Source organism: Pithys albifrons, chromosome 5 (assembly GCF_047495875.1).
Source record: "Pithys albifrons albifrons isolate INPA30051 chromosome 5, PitAlb_v1, whole genome shotgun sequence".
Taxonomy (NCBI): Eukaryota; Metazoa; Chordata; class Aves; order Passeriformes; family Thamnophilidae; genus Pithys; species Pithys albifrons.
In genome coordinates, this window is record NC_092462.1 from 42,108,648 (window position 1) to 42,131,385 (window position 22,738).

At 40.9% G+C, this 22,738-nt stretch overlaps 1 protein-coding gene across 5 annotated transcripts in view; it reads left to right on the forward strand.

Moving 5' to 3' along the window:
* The window catches only part of STOX2 (storkhead box 2), a 158,906-nt gene that overhangs the window by 81,526 nt on the left and 54,642 nt on the right, over positions 1–22,738 (forward strand). Inside the window, exon 1 of one of the 5 annotated variants that reach the window (XM_071556296.1) lies at positions 205–856. The exons of the other annotated variants lie outside the window; for them this stretch is intronic. Coding sequence (XP_071412397.1) covers positions 628–856 — 229 coding nt within the window. The 5' untranslated portion in view covers positions 205–627. Of the gene's footprint in view, positions 1–204; positions 857–22,738 lie in introns of those variants that run through there. 5 annotated transcript variants of the gene reach the window in all.

Sequence of the window (22,738 nt, forward strand, 5' to 3'; positions counted from 1 at the left end):
ATGGCGAGGTGCGGCGCGGCCGGGGGCCGCGGGCCTGAGGAGGGCGGCGGCGGCGGCGGCGGAGCGAGCGCTCGCGGTTGGATCCGCTGGTGCCGCGGCTGAGAGAGGCGCCTGCCGGCCCTCCCTCTACTCCTGCTCCTCCTCTCCCTCCTCCTCCTGCCGCTGCTCCTCCCGCCGCGCCGGAGCTGCCGCCGCCTCCCTAGCGCCGGGCGCGCCGCGGTCGGGGTCGCAGTCGGCGGCCGCCGGGATTTCGGCGTTTGTTTGGGCCTTTTGTGTCGCGGCTCACAGTTGGCTAAGCACGGCCGGGCTGAATCGGGCCATTGTTCGGGACCCCCGAGCTCCCACGCCGCACATCCCTCGCCCCCAGCCCCCCCTTCAGCCTTCCCCCTCTTCCCCCCCTCGTTTTTTGCTTGAGAAGCCACATAACGTGCCTTTCCTCCACGCAAATCTGGGAGCCGTAAGCCGGACCGATTGCAAATGAAGTGTAATGCATTGTGGGACGTGTGTAAAATTGGATCATTCGAGGGGGAAAAGAAAAAAAAAGGAAGGGACCTGCGGCTGGCGCCCTAGAAGAGGGAGCGGCGCGATGCGCGCAGGTTGCGCCCCGGTGGCGGCCGCGCTCGGCTGATGCCCGGCGGCGCCCCCGACCCGACCCATGCGGCGGCGGCTCTCGGCGCGGGCAGCAGCAGCATGAAGAAGACGCGCAGTACGACCTTGCGGCGGGCCTGGCCTAGCTCCGACTTCTCCGACCGGGCCTCAGACCGCATGAGGTCCCGCAGCGAGAAGGACTACCGACTGCACAAGCACTTCCCCCCAGCTTTTATTTCCCAGGCATCACGGGGCTACATGACATCAGGTTTGTAACATAATTTGTGTATGCGAGAGAGCTTTATTGCGAGGCTGCGGCGAGATGTGTGTCTGGCCGGGCAGGCTGTGTTAGTGGGTATGGAGGGGAGCCTGCGATCGGGAGGCTGATTTGTTATGAATAATGAAAAAAAAATAGCGTACATCCACCATTTTGTACCTCTGCAAGATTCACAGCAGGGTCCTCGCAATATGGTGTTTAAAATCTATTACTCAAGCGAAATAAATATACAAGAGAAACGGTTGCTTCTTTCTGTCGTGGAATAAAAATGACCAGCTGTGCAGAGCATGGAGCCCTTTGCTCCTTTTGTGTGTAAAAGCATGTGCTGGATATTTACTGCTGCCCCACACATTCATCGTTAAATGCAGTTAACTCTGGGTAACTCAGCGGGCTTTCGTGTTTTTCCATTTTGGAAAGGAAAAGGGTCACCTGTAATTGCAAATGCTCTTGCCTTGTTATAAGCTCTTTGGGTTGCGGCTGCATGGTTCTGCAATGGCAAAGCATGCGTTGGTGAAAATGACTGTAAACACATTTACATTTGTTTTTCGAGGTGTAGAAGGGGACCAGAGCTCTGTATGTGGCAGAACACACACGTGCATGTATATTCGTTTGTCAGTTGCTTTCAAGGAGGGCCGTTGGGAAATAATGGACACTGCACCAACATGTTTGTGCATGGGAAAGAGAAAGCACAAACAAAACAAAAAACACCGCAGGGAAAGGCAGTCATCCCCGAGAGGCTTGGCCTCCGATGGAGTGCTGGTGAGATTTCAGAAAGCCTCAGTGCTGTTAGTGGAATCTGCTCCATCCTGAAACGTGTCTTAATGGCCTTAGAATTAAGACATTTCATAAACACGCAGAAGAAGACCTGGGAAAATGCTGATCGGGAGGGGACCAGGGGCAGAAAATCCAGGAAACCTCCTTTGTTGTTCTGCTGCCTGCTTATTGTGATGATAGGACATATCATTTCATTATTATAAAATTCCGGTTTATCACAAAGGCACATTTTTCCCTCTGAGGCTCAATTTAGGTTGAGTAGGCAGATTCCTTTAAAGGAGAAAATGAAGGTATTTATTATGCATTACTGAAAACGTCTCCAGTCCTGTACCCTGTTGTGCCCCCCCACCACCACCACCCCATTTCTGCTGCAAAGGCTGAGCCAAAGATTGTGGTTGTCAGTTATACGCTTGCTTTCCTGTCTCTGGCCCTAATAAATGTATCTCATTAGTCAGGATTGGTTTCTCATATTTTAAAAATCTCTTGTGACTGTTCCTTCTTTATTTAATGCCTGCGCACAAGGGAAATAATATGCATTTTATTGAAAAATTTGCCTTTCTAACAACAAGCACAATAATTGTGCTATTTTGGCAATAGGGGCTCTGATTTTTCCTTTTCCTGGGAAGTCACATATTGAGAGGAAATAACAAGGATAATTTATGCTCTAACAGCTGAATGGGGTGGAGGGATTGATTTGTGTCGTTGGTTCTGCAGGACCTGAAAGGGGCTGGAAAGCTGAATCTGTCCATACTGCAAAGATTTTTGTCGTTCTGTGTGAGTCCTGATATTCCCACTGTAAGATACGCTGTGTCAGTTCTGTTGAAGTAGGTACTTTTAGGCCTTTCTTTCAGTGTGGAAGCCTGTACTGAAAAGAGAAGGAGCTCACATCAGTGTTTTGTGCCAAGCAGTGTGGGGTTTACATGTTTTTAATTCTTCAGGGAAGCAGTCTTCTTCTGCGAAAGCTTTATATTTGCAAACCAGACAAACACCAGCAGTCTGCAGAATCAGATGTGTCACCCTGAATTTGTTAGCAGATACCCGTTCCTTGGAAGGTAGGAGGGGGCACAGAATTTTAATCTGTTATATATGTTTTAAAGTAATCTCCAGACCTCCAGAATACTTGATTATGAATATAGTGCACATTGATTTCAGTTACAACAGCTGAAGAAGGACAAACATCATGTTTAGTTTTACTAATTTGCTAAAGTTGTTGGAGGGGGAACACATGAAAATTAAAATTGGCAAATGTTTGCTGGTTTTGTTGAGGTTTTGTTGTTTATTGGGTTTGGTTTTGTTTTTTAAACTTCAACAACAACTTAGCAGGCTCTTATCTGAAAATGCAGTTGTTCTCTCTTGATGGATAGTTTCCACATTAATTTATTTTTAAAGGATCCTTGTCCAGTCACGGCCTTTTCAAATATTAGTTTTGGGAGGAATAGCTGCTGTATCTAAACACTTCTGACTATTTGAAGAAAACTCTTGTCCTTGCAGGAAATCTATAGGAAGTTCTCTGGCATAAAAATTGTGGGGATCAGGAATACAAATACTTTCTTTGTCACCCAGAATGTCGTAGAAGAGAAAGTGTCCTGAAACACATGGGCTTTTCAGAAGGCTGCGTTCTGTTTATCCAACCATTTAACCTCATCACCATTAGGCATTGTTGTTGTTCTCGTTTAATTAAATGCCTCATTGTTTTCGATGGGGGTGGAGGGTGGGAAAGAAACCTTGGGGTTTTGCCTCAGTTACTGTGCTTAGGGAAATAAGGCAAAGCATACAATCAACCAACCTTCAATAAGATGCTGAGAAGCTCAAAATATTAATATTCAAGTATGCCTGAACAGAGCATGAAGAAGCGTGTATATATTTCAGCACAGAGAAATACTGAGAAATGGTGTTGCAGTTAATGCCATGGTGTTTTATTTGAGAAAAATACAGTCTCTAAGCAGAACCATGTTTATAATGGAAGTGCAAACCTCATGCTGGAGTGGTGAAGCACACCTGATTTTAAGCAACCTTTTCAGTAAAACTGAGTAAGGACCAGTTTGATATTTACCTGATTTGAAGCAGCATTGGTGGCTGGCCAGTCACATTTTCAGTACTCAGGGGACAAACTGCCCATAATTATAGAAATTTGGTGCAGATGCAATTCATATGAAATCTAAAGATTGTTTGACAGATGAACGGAGATGGAAGTAAGGAGGGGAAAAAAGCAGACAATTTAGAAAATCACACATTTTTGCTGCTGAATAATCTCTTGACACATGCTGTTAAATAGGCTGTACTCCAGGGTTTCTTTAGGCCTCCTAGCAACCACTAGGTTCAAAGGCCATGCAAGGAGTTCATTGTTCATGCAGAATATTAATTTCCCAGTGGAGGACTGTCTTGGAGAGAAAACACTGAAAAAGAAAATTACAACAATGTACAACTTTGACCTTGCATGAAAAGAAACATTGAAAAGTTTGAATCCAATAAAATTCATACATGTTACTGAAAAAGGGGAAATATGCTTGAAGCTTTTGATAGATTGCTCCTTAATTCAAGGGAAAATAAAGAAATTATATGCAACTGCCAAGCAGAATGAAACTTAATGAAACTTAGAAGGGCTCCAAATAGTCACATGAAATAATATGTATAGCTTTTGAAACGTTGGAAGCTTCATGCTTTTTTCTTCCCCTCTTCTAAATAACAAAGGCAAATCCTGGATTTTGTTTTAGCAGAGAGAAACTGCACCCTGTGTTTGACCCAGCCATTAAGTGTTACACGAACTGAACAGCACTCTTGAAAGAAATAACATTTTCTGCAGCCTTTCTTGAGTTACTTTGATTGAAGAATTTGGTGTTGGAGGTATTGTGTCAGTTTGAGATGGAGGTGGTGTAGCGTAACAGTGTAGCACACACAGCATGAGGAACGTCTAAAGAGCTTTCTACCATGGTAAGAACTAATTCCAGAGCGTGTTCATTTGAAGGTTACCTTCTGAAAAGTATGCAATTACTTTACTATTCTTTATATACAGTTTCCTCTCCGAGGTGTCAGCTCTCCAAAGTTGAAAGGTAAAAGTCGGTCTCTGTGTTGTGTACTGTTACTGGAGTTTGATTTCCGAGTTGAAGAAGAAGGGAAAGGAGAGAAGCATATAACGCTCCTATCCAACTGATGGTATCTGTGCAAATTAAAATTGGCGGGAGGAAAAGATATCCTCATTCTCTCTTTAAAGGATGTTTGATAAAAGGTCTAGGACAGCCTCTTCAAGCTCCTTGAACAGTAAGAAGGCTCTTGGGAGTCACTTGAGCAAATGAGAGTCCTGGATATTTTTTTTGAGCTTGAATCTCTAATTCTAAAAATTAGTATTTGGAGATAATCATGCATGATCTGAAGAACTCAGTTTAACGTAATTGAGAAATGACAGATACATGCAAAGCCTTGAAGCTTTCTCAGTTCTCCTGTCCCTTAATTCAGCTATCTAAAGGAATATGTTCTAGCTTGAAAGTAGCTGTACTGTAATTAATATTTAATGGTAATAATCAGTATTGCATCACCTTCTTTCTCTCAGTGTGGTATTGAAAAACACCTTACCATTCACATTCTTAACAGTAATGTGATCTCTCTGCCTTCCTGAATTCTGAGTAGTTTTAGGTTGTCTTAGGCCAGACTCATTGCTGGGACAGTAAAAACTGAGATCATGTAGGTGTCAATGGCTATCAGGACTGCCTTTGGCTCGTGCTCTATCCTTTTTTTTAGCCTGTGCTAACCTGGTGAATCCCAAGGGGGTCCCTCTGTTCAGTTACTTGATGGGCTATATTTGCTTAATTGCTTGGGAAGTTGCTCCTGAGCTCACTGTGTCTTCCAGTCCCCTTTGGCCTCTACAGCATCCACTTTAATTGACAGAGAATTAGAAACTTCGACTGCATCCTCATTGGGGTGAATGGTCTAAGTGTGCTCTGTCTTCAGACCCCAAACATGGTGCAAGTTCATAGATCAGTCATTTTTGTGCAGTTTCTCATTCATTTTGTTTCCTCCCCGGTTTCTTGCCTAAAAGAGTGTCAAAGACAGGGTTCTCTCTCCTCCGGTAGAACCCTGGGGTTCATTCCTTGGTTGCACGTGCAGTATGAACTCTCACTCAATTCTGTGCCTGTGTGTTTTGCCACACATATGCCTGGTCCTTGCCCACCAGATACCAAGACATTTCCTGCATATCCATGACTTCAGACGAAGCTGTGGGCAGTGTCTTGAGCACTACTTGTGCAGCCAGCTGACCAAGCTGCATTTGACTCTCTGTTGCTCTCCCGAGCTGTTGTGACCTATGAGCAAGGGAATCCAGAGTGTCTTTTTTCTTCATGGCATTATAAGTAAAATCAAAGAGGAATGAATATAAGAAAGAAAGAAGTCTCTGTGTGTGCCTATCTTACCTAGGCCTGTTCAGATTTCTGTCTCAGCTCAAAGCACTCATCCCTGCAGGGCTAAGTTTCAAGTTACCTTTCCTCCTCGACCCCGTGTTGCTGCTTGTGTTCAAAGTCTCCATGTTCTTTCTGCTGGTTTGCTTGGACTTTCGGCCAGTTTGGGGTTCACAGAGGTGCCTCCAGGATCAGATCACCAAAGGGTGCCATTGGCATTTGTACAAGGGTGTCAATCTGAATTTGAATACATTCCTAGGTACATTTTCCAGCAGTCCTGTGGTCAAGGTGCTTTTTCTCTATACACACTGGGCATCATAATAGCCAGTGAAGATACAGGAAGCTCCTCTTCTCAAGAGTAGACAAGGGTTCAGAACTAACACAGTCCTGATTCGTCACAAATAGCTTCCAGTCTTTCACAGGTGTAGAAGTTATACTCTGTTGGCAACATTTGATAAACCCGAAGGGGGTTGAATTTCTTGCCATTTTGGAATTGAATAGCAGCCATGTCTTTGCAAAATGCATTACTTGTTGGAGAGGACTGAAATGTGAGGATTTTGCAGATCACCTTGGGTTAGCCTGGTGACCTGCTCAGTTGTGAGCAACAATAGGCCTTCATTTGTATGCTGGAGAGTTCATCCCAGAGTAAACTACCATTTTTATAACATTCTTTGCACAGTTTAAAGTGGTGTAAGTACAATCAGGTGTGAAGACTAGAAGGATGATATTGTGCTAAGCACATTGTAGAAATCCTCCAAAAACTGGGGGTTTCTTTTCAGTGTTTGGGGAAGTTTCTTTATTGTGAGTCTGCTTCATAGTCCGTAGCAGGTTGTAGAATATCTGTGAATAGCATTAAAACCAGAGCCAGCATGCATATTCTGGACTGTGACTCAAGTAAAGCAGTGCTGGAAAAAGATTTTAGATAGTTACTCTTGAATTGTCCTGAATATGCTTTCCCCGTGCTAGAAGAGACCAGACAGTGTTAGAACCATGATCAAAATTGTGAGCTAATTTAGAGCTTGTGTAAAAGCTGCTAAATAATACAATATTAATAGTGTTTGGGTTCTTTTCCTTGAAAATCATGATACTTTACATTTTTTAAATTATGAAATTACCATTATCGAAACTGGGTGTCTGATAGTTTTGGTGGTGGAGATGTACACCTGAGCCTAGAAATATAGGTTGCCCCATGTAGGAAGTATCTAATGAATAGTTCATGCAATTCAATCTAACCATTGGGTTTGATTTTCACCAGAAGAGGGAAACTGAGACCTGAGTGCCTGAACTTAATCTGAACACTTTCAGTTATAGCTATTTTTTCTAGGTTAATCATATAGGACAGGAAGCAGAAATGAGGGTTAAAAGTTTTTCTAAAAGTCTCAGGAAATTGTGCTTTTGTACTTGTTCTTGCAGTGTTTTTGGTATCAAGGCCAGTGGTAACCACAGCAGTCCTGGGGAAAATGCTTGAATAGTGAAGTTTCAAAACTCTCCCAAACCAATATGTGTTGTTCCTGAGTGATGCCTTGTATCTATGAGGGGGTATGAAAGTTGTTTATAGCTACTGGCTTGCTTTTTTCAGCATGTTTTATCGAGTTGGCTGCTCTACTGATGTTGTTCAGTATCTTGGATGACATATAGGTGCTGGAATTATCTTGCTCAAATAGGCTGTGGAGGAGAGGATGAGAGGGAAAAAAGAAAAAAGGAAGACCCAACTTTACAGGAAGTATATTTGGGCATGCAGCATGATGGAGTGGGTAGAGTAGTCTAGTTTAGACAGAACCCTGGGCTGTATTGGCAGGTTTTAAACAGTCTGCAAAAGGTAACTGAAATAAGAAAACTTGATTTTCATCAGGCTTGAATTCATTATAAAAAGGATAGCAACTTTCCCTATTCCTTCCCTCAAAGAGAGATTAAAATCGCTGGCTTTGAAAGTCAGGAGGTGAGAGAGGTATTCCCAGTTGTGTCAGTCATCAGCTTTGTTTCCCTGGGCACTTTTAACTGTTTCTGCAGTTCTCTAGGCTTAGATTGTAATCTGCTCAGTAGGAGAACTGTCTCATTTGTTTTATAATGTAATATTGGCAGTCACAAAAACCCTGCCTTGAACTGGTAACGGTGGGTAAGAACAGACATCCAAAAATAGGTGCGTTCAGTGTGAACAAAGCAGTCCTCATTCTGCAGGTGAAATCCTGTGTTCAGATCAACATTTGGATGTCACTGTGTTCTTAAGAATTTGCCATCTTGCCTTCCTGCAAGCTGAAAAAGAAAGCCTGTTTATAATACCAGCAGTAAATGATGTGGAATGATTGTTATTCAGTACTGTTATCACTTCTACCTTGTCAACCAACTCCTCACAACCCAGAGATAGTTCTGTTTTTCACCAAATTGTGGATGATGCGATTCCTATAATTTTTAAAGTATAGGAGTGTTTGTTGTTACTTCAGTGGGAAATGCTATCTGCAGAAGATCACTACAAACTCAGAATTTATTAGAAATTTCAAGTTGTGCTATTTTAAAAACAGATCTCAGTGGTTTTATTGGATTTGATAGGGTGTGAAAGCAGTAGAAGAAGAATAAACAGTAGTTAAAGAACTGCGTTTATTTTGTAGACTTGATGTCGATATTTGGGTATTGTTAAAAGAATTAATGAGAAGTTGATTGTCTTTTTGCTGGTCTTTTTATTTAAGGAAAGTAGCAAATAGAGGTACAGCAGAGGCATCTTGGAAATCTTTAATTTTGTATCTGTTTTGTAAAGTTACTCTTAACTTTTGTTTCTCTGTGATACATTAGGGGTATATCCAGTACGTTGCATTCAGGTTTCAGCTCAAATGATTAAGCAGTAACTACTTCTGTTTACCAGCTTTTCTTTTCAGAAGTTGTCCAGGTAGCCTGGATGAACTGCAGCCCTCTTACTTTCCATCCCCTGCTGACCAGGGGATTTATTTTGAAAAGCATGTCTAACATTAGAGTAGAACAGGCTCCCAGACACTGTCACCTTCCCAAACGTGATCAAAAATGCATCTGCAGTTTAGCTGGGGTGCTGGAGCAGGAATGTGTGCATGTTGCCTTGTGTTTCGGTACTGTCCTCAGGTGTTACATGTGTCAGTGAAAGGATCTTGCACACCCATGCTTGAGGTGCTGATAGTGAGTAGAAATCTGCATTTAATGATCTCAAAGCATCTTTTCTAGTTACTATGATCTGTCTCAGCTATATTGTTTAAAGAAAAAAAAATGAATGGCTCTTTGTGTTGAATTTGACCTCTACATTTTGAGGCTTGAAGAGTATAATAGACAATTGAGAAATACTTTTGTAATGTGGCCTGGAAAATTCAAAGTTCAGTGTGAAAGCTGAGTTCATAATAACACAGGAAGCTGTGCTGGGAGAACCTAGATTATATAAACTAGTTAGCTTGCCCATTTGTGTTCTTTTAATTTCCTCCATAATTTCCTATGAATTTCCTGTTGATGACCTGTGACCTAGTTTCAGAAGATGAACTTCTGACCATATGTGATAACACTGTAAATGCCATAAATTGGACTCTTTATCCTGTAAGCCAGTAAAGATGGTGTACTAAATTTCATTGTGGCACTTTGCCTCTTACATTTTCAGAGTACTGTACACTGAAGTACCATTCTTCATTTTCATTGAATGTTCTAAATTCTGCTCCCCTGAGAATTTACATTCTTGGAGTATACAGTGATCTCTTTCACTACATGTAAGCCTTAAACTAAATATTTTTTAAACAGAGTGAAATGGAAAATTTTTACAAGATTTTCTTAAGATTTGTGTGCTTTTAGGTGTAATTACCGCATTGTTGGCTTGAGGAGTAGAGGAGACAAAAACTTCAGTGGAGAAGCTTATTTGCTTTAACATGAAATTTGGAACAGCTGAAACTCCCATCTGTAAACTGGGCATGTCTGCAGCACATCTCTTTTGAGAGATGGAGGACAGATATCACTGGCCATGGAAACTTCACCCAAGACCCAAGTGAGCCCTCAGCCTCTGGTGTTAATTTCAGAGCAGTTTTACTGAGGAATAGATGGGATTACGGGTGGAAGAAGCATGGTTAGCTAGTCTTTCCAGGTGCTGGCCTCCTCCCTTTGCACTAGTCCAGTCAAAAATTAGAATAAATGAAATCCATCTTTGCAGAATGTTTAGGGGTTTGTAATACCTTACTTGGTCTTTAGTCTCTGCTTTCCTTATGAATGGATGTCGTTATTTCTTCCTTTTTAGATACAAATGTTCCATAGGTATTGAATTTTCAAGAATGAAATCCTGAAATGGCATTTGCATGGAATGTCTGCGTGAGAATGGATCTGGTTGAAATGTTTTCACAGAATGCAAATGCAAAAAATAGTTTACTGCATTTTTTCCATCCAGCTCTAGCAAAGTCTCAGTTTCTGACCAATTTTCAAAATCTGGAAAGAGATATAACCATCTCTAAATGGAACATTTTGCAGGTTTTGTTTTTTGCTAAAGTCATGAGGCATTTACCCCTGATTCAATATTAGACTCAGTCTGTATAATTATTTTAATTGCAGAAATATTCTTCATTAACCATGAGCATAAAATTTACATCTTCTAGAACCCTCACTTTAAAAATTACATTCTTAACTCCCTCATTTCACTAGAGGTTGAAGTAGATATGTGAGATATTGTTTAAAGTTATGCAATAACTTTCCATCAGATATGTGGTCTGCCATATTGCCCATTGTGCAGTACAGTAAAACGTTTATATAAGTTTATTAAATTTGCTGTGTTGCAAGCCTGTGCTCTGTGTGCATGTGCTAATGGTTCTACATGAGAATGCATGTTAAGTCCCCAAGGGTCTGATTCTGTCCTTTAGTGGGAAAAGTGCACAAAGTTTTGGTTGACTGTTCCGGTAGGAAACTTTAACACCCAGCAGTGCTGCTTCCATGAATGATGCATGCACCCATCTTTCTTGCAAGTATTGTTTGCCTACAGAGGAGAATTGGAAAGGCTGAGGAGGATGTAGCTGTAAGTGCTGAGTAATGCTCTCTCTTAAATGAGGTCTGCTTTTGAAGATTGGACAGCTGGAGAAACTGGGGCAGGCTTACCAGAAACAAGGATGGAGTGCAATGGCTGAGAGCAAAGAGGAGTCGTGGGCAGAGATGCTGTTCTGCCAGAGCAGGCTTGTGTTCTTGTGTCCTGGCCATGGGATGTACACTTCACCTTCACCAGCTCAACCTTAGATTTCAATTTTAGTTATTTAACTGGCTGCATTTAATCAGGACTATCACTCCTTCACTTGTGTATCTCTGAGCTCATTTCAGAGGCTAATAATTGATACAACTTTTTTTCTGCCTACCAGATGATAATCTCATTCAGTTTTCATACCAGTGCTGATTGTTCCAAGTAGAGCAATAGGCATGTAGCAGTACAATACACTTGGCTTTTCATGGTTATCTTTTTTTATCGTAACAGTGATCCCTTTTTCACACCCATAAACAATGGACTTAAGTAAAATGAAGTGTTTCACTGTAGCTTGCATTTAGAGTTAAATCATCAAAAGGTAAGTTAAAAGAGGAGAAGTAAAAAGCTATACTGGACTGTGTCATTGTAATTTATTCACTAATTAATGTGGCAGTGGAACAGGATGGTGTGATGAAGCAATAAGAAAGGATACAAAATGGTATTGATGGTGAATTTTACTCATAAGTTGTCAATACTAGGTCTGTCGTCATTGTCTGACAGCACAGCTACCCTTTAGAAAGGTTTTACCTTTAACACCAAATTAGCTTCAAACCCATCTCTTCAGATCAGAGCATTTGACCTGTGTTTTATACTCCTGCATGGCTACTTGTATGTGATTGCTGTGCATAACACTGGGAGGAGTATTCTGTTACGGGGGACCAGCAGGGAGAAAGAAAAAAATCTAAAACCTGCTTTGGTATACATGGCCATGCAATGACAGTTTTGGATGATGTTTTTCCAGCAAGAGCTGAAAAGAGTGTGGAAAATTTTCCTTTCTTTTTTACCACAAGTGAGAACCTAACCTGGCTGTGCCAGGTAAGATCCAAGTCTATCTTGCCGACTCTGCTGTATCCAACTATAACTACAAACAGTTGCCAAGGAAGTGGAGGGAGAGAGCAAGTATGTATGCTGCTTCTCCCTGCCATGCTTCCCACCTCCAGCTGGTTCAGGCAATACAGTTTAACAGTCCTCATCATGTTTTGCTTCTAGATGTATTCTCTGACAGCAGAAGAGGGTTCGGGAGTGTCAACTGCTCACCGTGCATGCAGGGAACTGCCCTGTGGCAACCCCGAGTTGTGTGCATTATTGTCTAAACATCCATTAGGTCTTATCCTGTCCTGTTTTGCAGCTTTTTTCGCTAGTGAGGAATACACACACACATAAAGAAGGTTTTGAGGGTCTTGGTATCTTTGATGGTGGGAGGGCAGCAGATCAGCTGTTAGGCCAAGAGGCAGCATTAATCCCATCTCTTCAAATACAACATACACATTCCAGATAACTGGGATATTAATAGGACTCATGTCATCGAACATTCTCTTCTGAAGTCATGAAAGAAACATTTGTTAATTATTTCTGTAATTCCACTTATTCCTCCTTTCGTTTAGTTTCCTTCCCCTAGTTCCTTCCTTTCCTTTCCCTTTGAATTCTGGGCCTCATGAGCAATCTCATCCTGAAGGTGACACATACCTAGATGAAAGGCTTGCATTAAGCAGGAGTTTCTTGTTATATCAACTCTTGACATTCCAATAATGTCAACTCCTGATTCAAATTGCAAGCAGGATCTGGTGCCAAGGCATTAGTTGTTTCCAAGTCTTTTGCTTAATAGTAAGCCAGAACTGCTATTTCAAGACAGAGTTGACCTGAGAAAATGCTGCAGAAGTGGGTCCTAATGTTTCATGTCTTCAAGGTATCCCCTTTTCTTTTTTTGGAGGTGTTGGCTGGCTCACAAGATTAATCTTGGTTCTGCTAATAACTAAAGGCCATAACTTTCCAGCATGGCTTCCTGAGATTGTGACACATTGGATTTCTCAGTGAAAGTGCTGGGTTTTGTAGGAGCCACATGTTCAACATCTCTGGAGGCTGATAAATTGGACTGGACAGGTTTAAACATCCACATTATCTGGGATTTCTTATGGGCCTGAACTGAACCCATCCATTTTTTTCAGCAAATAGTCTGCTTTAGGAGACAGTGGTGGAGCATAGAGCCAAATCCAGTCACCATTAGCTCTCTGCAGAGCTGCCAAAGTATTCATCAAAATTATGTCCCAAAGCCCTGTCAATTAACAGACCAGCATTATAGAAATGTTTTCTGAAATAGATTTCAGATGTGTTGTACAGATGTGGATGGAGACAATTCCATGTGGTGGTTCTTCCAGAGATGCTGAGTGCATGTGCTGCACCTGGGCCAGCCTTGGCAGGGCACCCTCTGTGCACATTTTGGGGTGCTCACGGGCATCGTCTGTTGGATGTTTATGTTCAAAGTAACTTTACTGCATGTGCTGAGTGGCATAATGTAGTCATACTGCTTATATATCACTTTACTTTATACTTATGATCTTTTTAAGACTGTTCTCTCTAATCTCCACCCTTCTGCTGAAGTTTTATGTATTACTTGTTAATGTAACATCAGAGCACATCCATTTAATATATTTTATTTGAGGAGATTGTTGTATACCAATGTGAGTGTATTTTGTTTATGCTTTGTGTACCTCTGCAGGTGTTTAATTTAGTTGTGCATGCTGTTAGTAATTGTAATTGATGTTGCAGATGTGTTTCCTAGCAAGAATAATATATAAACATTGGAAAAACATGCAAATGGTAGAAAATATGGGATACAAAACACTAAATATGGTAAAAAACTGATGAAATTTTAATAATAGATTTCAGTTTTAAAAAAAATAAGAATTCACTCTCAGCAATTTTTGGATTTGTCACTTCTTGTTTCATTTGCAGAAGTGTTGTTAACCACTGTTGTGTCACAGAGATTCTCACAGGAGATTGACTTTTGTCCACTCCAGTGCATGATCTAATCTAATTGCCTAGTGGGTGCTTAATCAGAGTACCTCCAAAGTACATGATTTTATAGTAGGAAGTTACTATTCCACATTAAAAGAATAAAAACTATTTTACATTTGAGTGCACAGTAAGGACATACCAAATATCCCTTACAGAATTTCAAACCTTTTTTTTGTGAACTCTTGGAAAAAAGTATGTGCTTTTAATCTGTATTAGCTAATCTAGAAGCAACAGCAAAGGTCAAATGTTAAATGTTTAATTTGGTTTCTCTAGTAGTTGGATCATTACAAATCATCTGATAGACTACGTGGTCAGATTCTTCTTTGTATATGAGTACAACCCTACTGATTTTTAACTGAGTTATGGCCAATTTATTGTAGCATGAGAGCAAGAGCAGGGCCTTTGAGTCCATTGCTGGCAACAGCAGAATAGTTTCTCTAGACAGAGCCAGGCAACTCGATGGGAAGACCAAGGGTCATTTGCAGTATGAACATCAGCATGTGTTAGTCCTGCATTTGTTAAAGGTGTCCGTTAACTCCTAGTTGTGTGATGTAAAGGAAGGCAGTCATGGTGACATGGAGTAATGCCATGCCTGTCTTTGCAGCAGCTGTCACTGAAGTGAGAGTGCTGCTGCTGTGACAGGGGCGCTCTCACTCAGTCTCGTCTCGCCTGTGCCTCTAGGCTGGTGATCCCCTGCTGGCACAATGGCGAAAGGGGACATACCCCTCTTGGTGCTTAAGGGAAGGTGAAGGAGAACAAGATCCTGAGGCACTTAGATCAAAAGCATGTAGGTAAGGGAAGAACTGGAGCCTCAAGTGGTTATTGCTGAGTATTATTTGCAGACTATCCTAAAACCAGGGCAAGTTGCCAGGTTTTGTGGTGATATGTCATGCCTTGCTGAAATATGCTGTGGTGTGACATCACAGAGTTTATCTTTCCCTGTCATGATTCTGAACTACACCTTGATGCTGTTGCAATATGGCAGTTCCTCCTCTTTATTTTTACAGCAGAAAAGCAGGAAGAAAACCAAAGTGTTCAAAGGGAGTTTTCACTGAGTGGAGGCTGCAGGACTTTTCCCATTAGTTGCTCACAACTAGCCATTAAAGAAAAAAAAAAGCCAGGAAGTCTTTGTGAGCTGCGTTTTCCATTGCTTTATCTCGTAGATGATTTCTCCCTTGTCAGTACTCTGATGTCTCTTTGTATGTCAGGGCTTTGGCCTCAATCTTTCTGCAGTACCCCTTGTGATGGATCATTAAAACCTGTGGGAACATAAGACCTTTGAGGCTGCTCCCTCTGTCCAGTTTGCTTGAGGCTGTCTGAGAGTTACAGTGTGGAAGAACTGACAGTGCAGGCCTGAGAGACAGCAGTGTCACACCACACATTCCATCATGAAACCTGACCCTCCAAAACATGTCTGGTGTGTGAGGACCCTAATTTCAGAGTTTTTAATTTACTTAATAGTTAGCTCATAGAGAAATTGTGCTTAAACACAAAGCATTTCATTAAGTGCGAAAGGTATCTTTTGTTAATCCCAATTTCGTGCTCTCTTCACTAATAAATTAACAAATTCTTTTCAGATTCCCCCCTGTCTTAACAGTGGAGAGGAAAAAGCTGGGTAACTACTAGAAACCTGTAGGCTGTGGTCTCTGTTGCAAAGCTTCTACTTTGAAGCTAGCACAGTATATTTAATTTGGCATTAAGGGGAACCTTGTAGGTGTAAATATTAACAGAACGGGCCACAAATAAATTTGGAACATTCAGCAGCACTTCACAATGCTGAAATGAAATATATGAAGTGCAGCTTTAGCAAATGTTTATATAAAACATGCTACAGAATGATTATACCTCTCTTATCTCAGGCACTTATCTCTAGCTAAAGCCAAGTGGTTGGAAGGCTTAAATTGCTCAGTATTTTTGAAGACAGTGTGGTAATGAAATATGCTAAGTAGCTGGGTTTTATGTGTGAGCATTTTGGATATTTTTTTTGGCCTGATTACTTTTATCTGTGAAGACACAAAAATGACACAATGTCTTTCTGAAGACACAGAAGGAAAAAGGCAAAGTCTAATGAGTTTAATTGCAGGAGCTGATGTTGGTAGTTGTACTTAAACCGCTTTAGCAGTTGCATCTCAATTTTGCCTTTTTTGGAAATCTTCTGTACAGAAGTACTCACATTATATGTGTGTAGATCGTATGCCCCCCTCTTGTCAAAGCCAAAAAGAGCTTGATCACATTGGGTGTCCTGTTCCCATGGTCAGGAGCAGGGTGGTGGGACTCTGAGGTCCCTTGCTTAAGGATCTGATGGCCTGCCACCAAACCTGTGTGACCAAGCATTTGTGAAAGGATGGGAGTAGTGCAGGATAATTTGTTGAATGTCTCATGGCTGTTGCTGTGTTGTATACTTGTAAAAGCTGCCTGACACCAGTTCAGAGCAGCAGTGAGAGTAAATCAAGGTATGGCTTTTTTATAGAGATCTAGAAATCAGTTATGCTCAGATATTTCATGGTATGGGTGGGTTTGTTGTATTGCTTTTGTTCTTTGCAAAGAATAAGGCATAACGTGCTTTTGTAGTTTGCATTCAGACAGGAAGTTCATGTTTGCTGTATAGTTCAAAATGGCAGAGACTTTTTTCTCTTAGTGTGTGAACCACAGAAGTTGGAATCTTATGTTGCTTGTCCTTGCATTCGTGATTGTAGGAGATGGCTCCATTGTGATTGCAGCTATAGTTCAATGGAGGAATAGCATTAAGGAACAAATGAATATTGGATTTATAACTTTCCTTAGGATAGTTCATCGAAAAAGACCAGACAGCTCTTCCTGTGATATTAACAAATGCTCTCTGCCTTGCCACTAATACAAACCTTGGAAATACTGCAGTCTGGCTTTGTGGGTCAAAGATGGGATGTGCTTTCTGGTGGTTCTCAAAGCATCAGCAGTTTGGAACAAGCAGCAGTGTGGTTTTTTTGGTCTTCATGGTAAACATGTGTGCTGTTAAGTGGTTTCTTTTTTATTTCAAGTCTAGCACTGAAGTTCTTATGCTTCTCATCTTGACTAATCAAAGGTTAACTTTTCCTCCGCCCCCCCTCCCTTACTTCTCATTCTCTTCACTCTTCACTTTCACTTCTCATGCTGCAGCTGGGAATAAGTACAAAGGTCAGTGTCAAAATCCCTAATTTTCCTCCATATTGGGACTAGTGAAGCCAAAGAAGTAGGTATTTCTTTGTAGCCCGCTATAGGAAATGCAGCAACTTGGTGGTATGTAGTGCTAATTCATAGCTTCTTGCTGCTGCCTTCCATGTTTAGCAGTGCTTTGTCAGGCATTGATCAAATGAACCTCAGGTCCAGTATGACATTTTAGAAATTTTGATCATACCCCTGACTCTTGGGACAAAAAGCTTATCATCAGTTTTACGAAGGAGGGTTGAGTTTGCCTGGAAGGAGCTGAGTTGTGCTACCTAGAAGAGCAGCCAGACAAGTGCAAGTGAAGGAACAGTTCAGGAACTCTGAAGACAAAAGTACTGATGTAGGAAGTGATTTATAAGCTGATTTTTTGCAGTATTTATAGCCATTTTTTTCTCAAAACGTCACTGACAAACCCTTCTCACAGCTAGGAAAAATATTGTTTTTCAAAGCTGGTGTAACCAGGAGAAGGAGACTTTACTGATATCTTTCAGTGTTCTCTAAGGCATCTTCATACATCTCAGGACTGTTGGTGATCTGACAGTGAGCGGCTCTATTCTGAACTATTTCCAAAATAAACCTTGTACTTCTTCATGTGCACTTTACCAGCAACTTTCAGATAGTTTTCTGCGACATTTGTAGGCAGTTTGACCTGTAAAATGTCAGGAAGTACGAAGAGAATTTCAGAAAACCCAATAAAACCACTGATTTTGAGCTACTTGTACATCTGCTTTATCTCTGGTTCTCAGTTCTCACAGAGAGTCCATCTGTGCAGCCACAAGACATGTTTACACCTGGCCTGTACCCTGAACCCTCCTGCCTTTATCTCACCCTCACCTGTTCTGGGTGCCGTGTCAGGAAAGCTCCCTGCCCACAACTAATACTGTATTTGGAGGGAGAATATTTATGGGGTTTTTATTACTGATGATGTGTATATGTGTGTCATCTCTATGGATTCATTTCCTTGTGCCCAAAAAGAGTGGTACTTCCCTCACACACAGTCAGGACATTTTACTGGGTTTTGTTCAGTGCATTCAGGCCAAGCTTGATGCAAATGAGTGTCTTCTCAGTAGAGGTGCAACAAGAGGTCATAGCAAGTTTGATATATTTTGAGGTTTTTCTTGGAACCTTTTTATTAAACAACAACTTAATTTAAAAATCAAACCCAAATTTTATGCACTGATCATTAGCAGAATAATTGTTATTCATGGGTAAGTTGTTTTCTTGGTTTTGCTGATTTTAAGCAGGGTTAGGGGGAGAGATAAGGTAACTGTATTTATTGTTTGCATAAACAAATTGATATTTCGTCTGGAGATGACAGTGGTATGTTCAAGTAACAGTTTAAAACTATTTAAAGACAAATATGTATTTGTTGTGTAAAAGTTACTAGCCAAAAACTGTAGTAAAATGACCTTGAATTTGTTGACCTAACTTTATATAGCAGAAGATAGCAAAAAAATGTAATCCCAGAAGTATAAATTCTGATAATTTCTGATGATCTAGGATGTTACAATTCCCTCATTTTTAAGCCATTCATTAAAAAGAAGGAAAAGAAAAAAGAAACTAAGGGTTAAAGCTGAAATATTCTGTCTTTCAATCTAGTCATTCTTTGGTGCAAAAATTTACTATTTTTTTAGATCGCATGGCTCACTTATATTGCATTTAAGTTCCAGTGGCAAGAGTACTTGTTCTAATTTGGTGCATTCAGGATTTTTAAGTAGTTTAGTCAGACTTCTATATTTGAACTAGAATAAATGGGCATATGGCAAGTGGAAGAACATGTAATCACTCTGCTGCCTCAAAATTCTTTTGAGGTCAAGAATTTGAAAAGAGGAACCTATGGTGTGGTTTGTGAGCACAATAGGAACAGCTGGTGCTCAGCACTTTTGAAAATGAGGTCACTTTATTCTTGGTTGAAATGTGCAAAATGGGTCATCTGGGCATAGGCTTAAGACAAAGGCTAAGCACGTGGCCATTTATAACCAAGTTGTCCATGTTTCCAGAACTAGTTGGTTAAAAGGATTCAGTTAAACAAAGAAACATTGGGATAGGTCTGGACTTTCCTAACTTTTGGAAGCATAGTTCCTACTAGGAAAATAAATTACTACTATGTATTTTTGAAGATCTGCTTATCATGAGGATTGCATCATCCATATTTTCCAATCACCCCTCCCTCTCATGCCTTTCTGCTCATCCTTCACATAACCTACTTTAGGAAACACTGCTCTATTGTACTGTCCTTGGGAACACTGCTGCTTCTCCAGTCTCAGCCCTGGGAATTCCCTAGTCCTGCCAACGAAACAAAGGAGAAAATCCGAAACATGCACAAGCCCTATAGCATCAATAGCAAAATTCTAAAGATGCATTAAGAAAGATAACAGGAACTCAACTTAGATTTGCCTTTGGATTTTTAATTTATAAATGTTTTTTTCAAAACATACCTAAGTTGATGGCATTAGGGCCGTGTTTTGTATTTTCGTTAGCTGAATGGCTGTTGCTAACACATCTGAGGTGATGGTATGAGTCACAGGACTCAGATACATCAAAAGGTGGCAAATTTGAGACCCGATACTGATTGCTGTTGTCTGCTGCAAGATATGCATAAGAAGTTGAGCATGAGAACTCATATGTATTTCCAGTGGGAGTGGGCAGGTCTTGAGTTTCAGACCTTGCCTCCCGTCATCCCAATAGCCAGTACAATAGTATGGTAGAAATTGGCATCTGACTGAACACCCTGAATGTCAGGATTATAGGAAAAATTCAGATTGGAAGGGATACCAGGTGACTGTAGTACAACCTTGTCCTTGTGAATACACACCATTCTTCTCAAGTGGAGTTCAATCTTTGTGCACAAACGACACCTTTTAAATCAAAGTAAATTCTGTTAATTTAGTTGTGGAATAGTACATGCAAATCACACTGGTTTTAAGCAAAAGCTTGAAGCCCAGGCTGAAATAAACTGCACTCCTAATTCAAGGACTGTGCATTCTGTCCTTAATGATCTTACCTGGAAGAACTTTTTGTTAGTCTATCCTTCTATTGCCTTAATTGCAAAAAAATACAGATTTTTTTGACTGCAAAATACTTCTGTGTATTTTTTCTCATTTTTTATGCAGTTTTGTGACCCATTGATGAATAACTCAAGAAGGTCTGTAGTGATATTGGCAAGAATAAATGAAGGAAAAGGGGGGGGGGAAATTCTTTTCTCAAATCCTGTGTATTTTGCCTCCTCAGGTGGATCTGTGCTGGAGTTAGTCAGGACTGCATCTCATAGCTAACACCAGATTTCAGATATGCCCATGCGAATGGTTCTCATTATTTTCGTACTACTGGAAGTTTAATTTACTGAGGTAGGTGTGAAGATTGCCCTTGTGCAAGTGAGGAAATTTGCCTGTACAAACCAGGCTTACATTTTGGCTAGCTTTTAACAAGAGCTGTCAATAAGAGCATGGAGGAAGACAACACAGTGGTGATAGCAGCAGTACAAGGAATTCTGGACTGGAAAAGCAGAATACGATAGCTCCATGATTGACAAAGTGCAGCCAGGGCTAAGCTGGGCTATCAGCACACATTGTTGCAGAACAGTGTTTCTTGTGTAATGTGTGTGTAGGTTTGGATTGGAAAAGTGTTTCTCTTTCATTGAACTGTATGTATTGTGTGATAAGTATTCAGTGACAGCTAAATAGTTAGTATGAAGATGCATAGCAGGTTGGGTTTTTCTCTCTACCGCAAGATCTTGGATGTCTTTCAGCAGTCAGAAATACTGTCTTTTGATACCATGCAGCTTTACTACTTTCGGTTTCACTGCTACAGGAAAGTCCTTAAAAAGCAAACCATAAGATTCCTGCACTGTCTTTCTCTCTCAAAGGGTTGCCTTGGATGAATTGCTGCACTGAAGTGTAATTAATCACTAGCTGGGAGGTGGAGCAAGGGTGGCTGGCATAGCAGACGGAAGAAGAATTGTCTGTGGGATGCCCAGATGAACAGGGCATGTCTGGAGGAGCAGTGGTGATGTCTGTCTTGTTTCCATGACATGAATTGTGTCCCACTTTTGACTTCATCTCAAGTTCTCGTAGATGGTTTTCAGGTAATGAGGGAGACTACTCCAGTTTTTGCAATCACTGTAATTGATTCTGGCTTTGCAGAAGAGGTATTTTAAAGGGTAACAGTAGTATTTATTAGTCATTTCACAACACTTTTTGTATTTAATTTCATCCTTAGTTTAAACTTGCTGAACTAATAACACTTTGTAAGCTCTTTAGGATATCATGTGTAGGCGTTTTCATCTTTGCAGAAGTTGCATGCTAAAGGAATAGAGGAGCAGCTCTTGAAGCCTGTGATCCGCCTGCAGAGAAACTGCTATCCATACAGAGACCATAAAGCAATTCTAGGGATGCCTTCAGAGGACAGTGCACAAGCACTAAGTAGGGAGAGTATTGGGGAAAAAGAAGGTGTATTCTGGGGTAAGACTTCTGGATGCTTGAGCTTCAGGGAGGCAGTTTCAATCAAACCTTCTGAGAGCACAGAGCAGGGCCAGGGGAGAAGCCCAGAGCTGCCTTCGCCAGTCTTGACATTCTCTGTTAGGCAGCAATGAGAGGGGGCCAGAGCGTAACCCAATGTGCTGGATGTCTGTGCTGCAACAGCAAAGATGCCCTGGATTGCAAATTTATCTGTTTTAAACATTAACAACCCACTGCCCACCAAACCAGCTCAAGTCAAACTCATAGCACTTCGCTGTGATGTCTTCGCAGATGTCTTCTGTGAAATGCAGTGTTGCTGTTTGTTGTACTTGGTGTTGGTTGACGTGTCAAACTCCTTGATCTAAACAATGTTCAGGACATAATTAGCTTTGTCTGCAATATTCTAGGATTAACTGTCGTAAGAATTGTTATTGAACATCTTACCAGTGCTAAAATCTTTCTCACCTGCTCTGAACCTCCCCCTCATTTATGTTGACTGTAGAAGAAAAGTTTATTCACCGCCATGCATGTTTCCAGATATGTATAGATATCATAAATACTGAGACTTTCTTGTTTCTGTACTTTTGTCTGTGCTTTTTTGTTTATTTGTTCTGTACTATTTATTTCAGTGCAGCTTACTGTGATACTGAACACTGCATCTGCTTTGGTAGGGTTTTGTAGTGTTTTTACATTTTTAATTGGAAGCTGTGGTGGCCTGTGTAGATTCTTTGTCATGCATATGAGTGCATTATGCAGCCTTACTTCATTCTATCTTGCTAAGTCTTGTTTTAAATGTTTTCTGCCTTTTTTTTTTTTTTTTGCTTTTTGTGCCATGGGTGAAATCACATATGCAATGATTTTCTTTTGATTTTGTGGGCACATGTGACTCCCCAACTCAAGACCCTTTGTGATTTCCTTTGTCATTATGAATACTCATATGAATGTATATTTTCACAATTTACTATGCTTTGTATGTCTGAGCAACATTCACTTAAAGTACTCTTGGAGATCAAGCACAGGGTTTTGTTGATGTTGCAACAGTGGGTTTTCATTCTTATTTCAT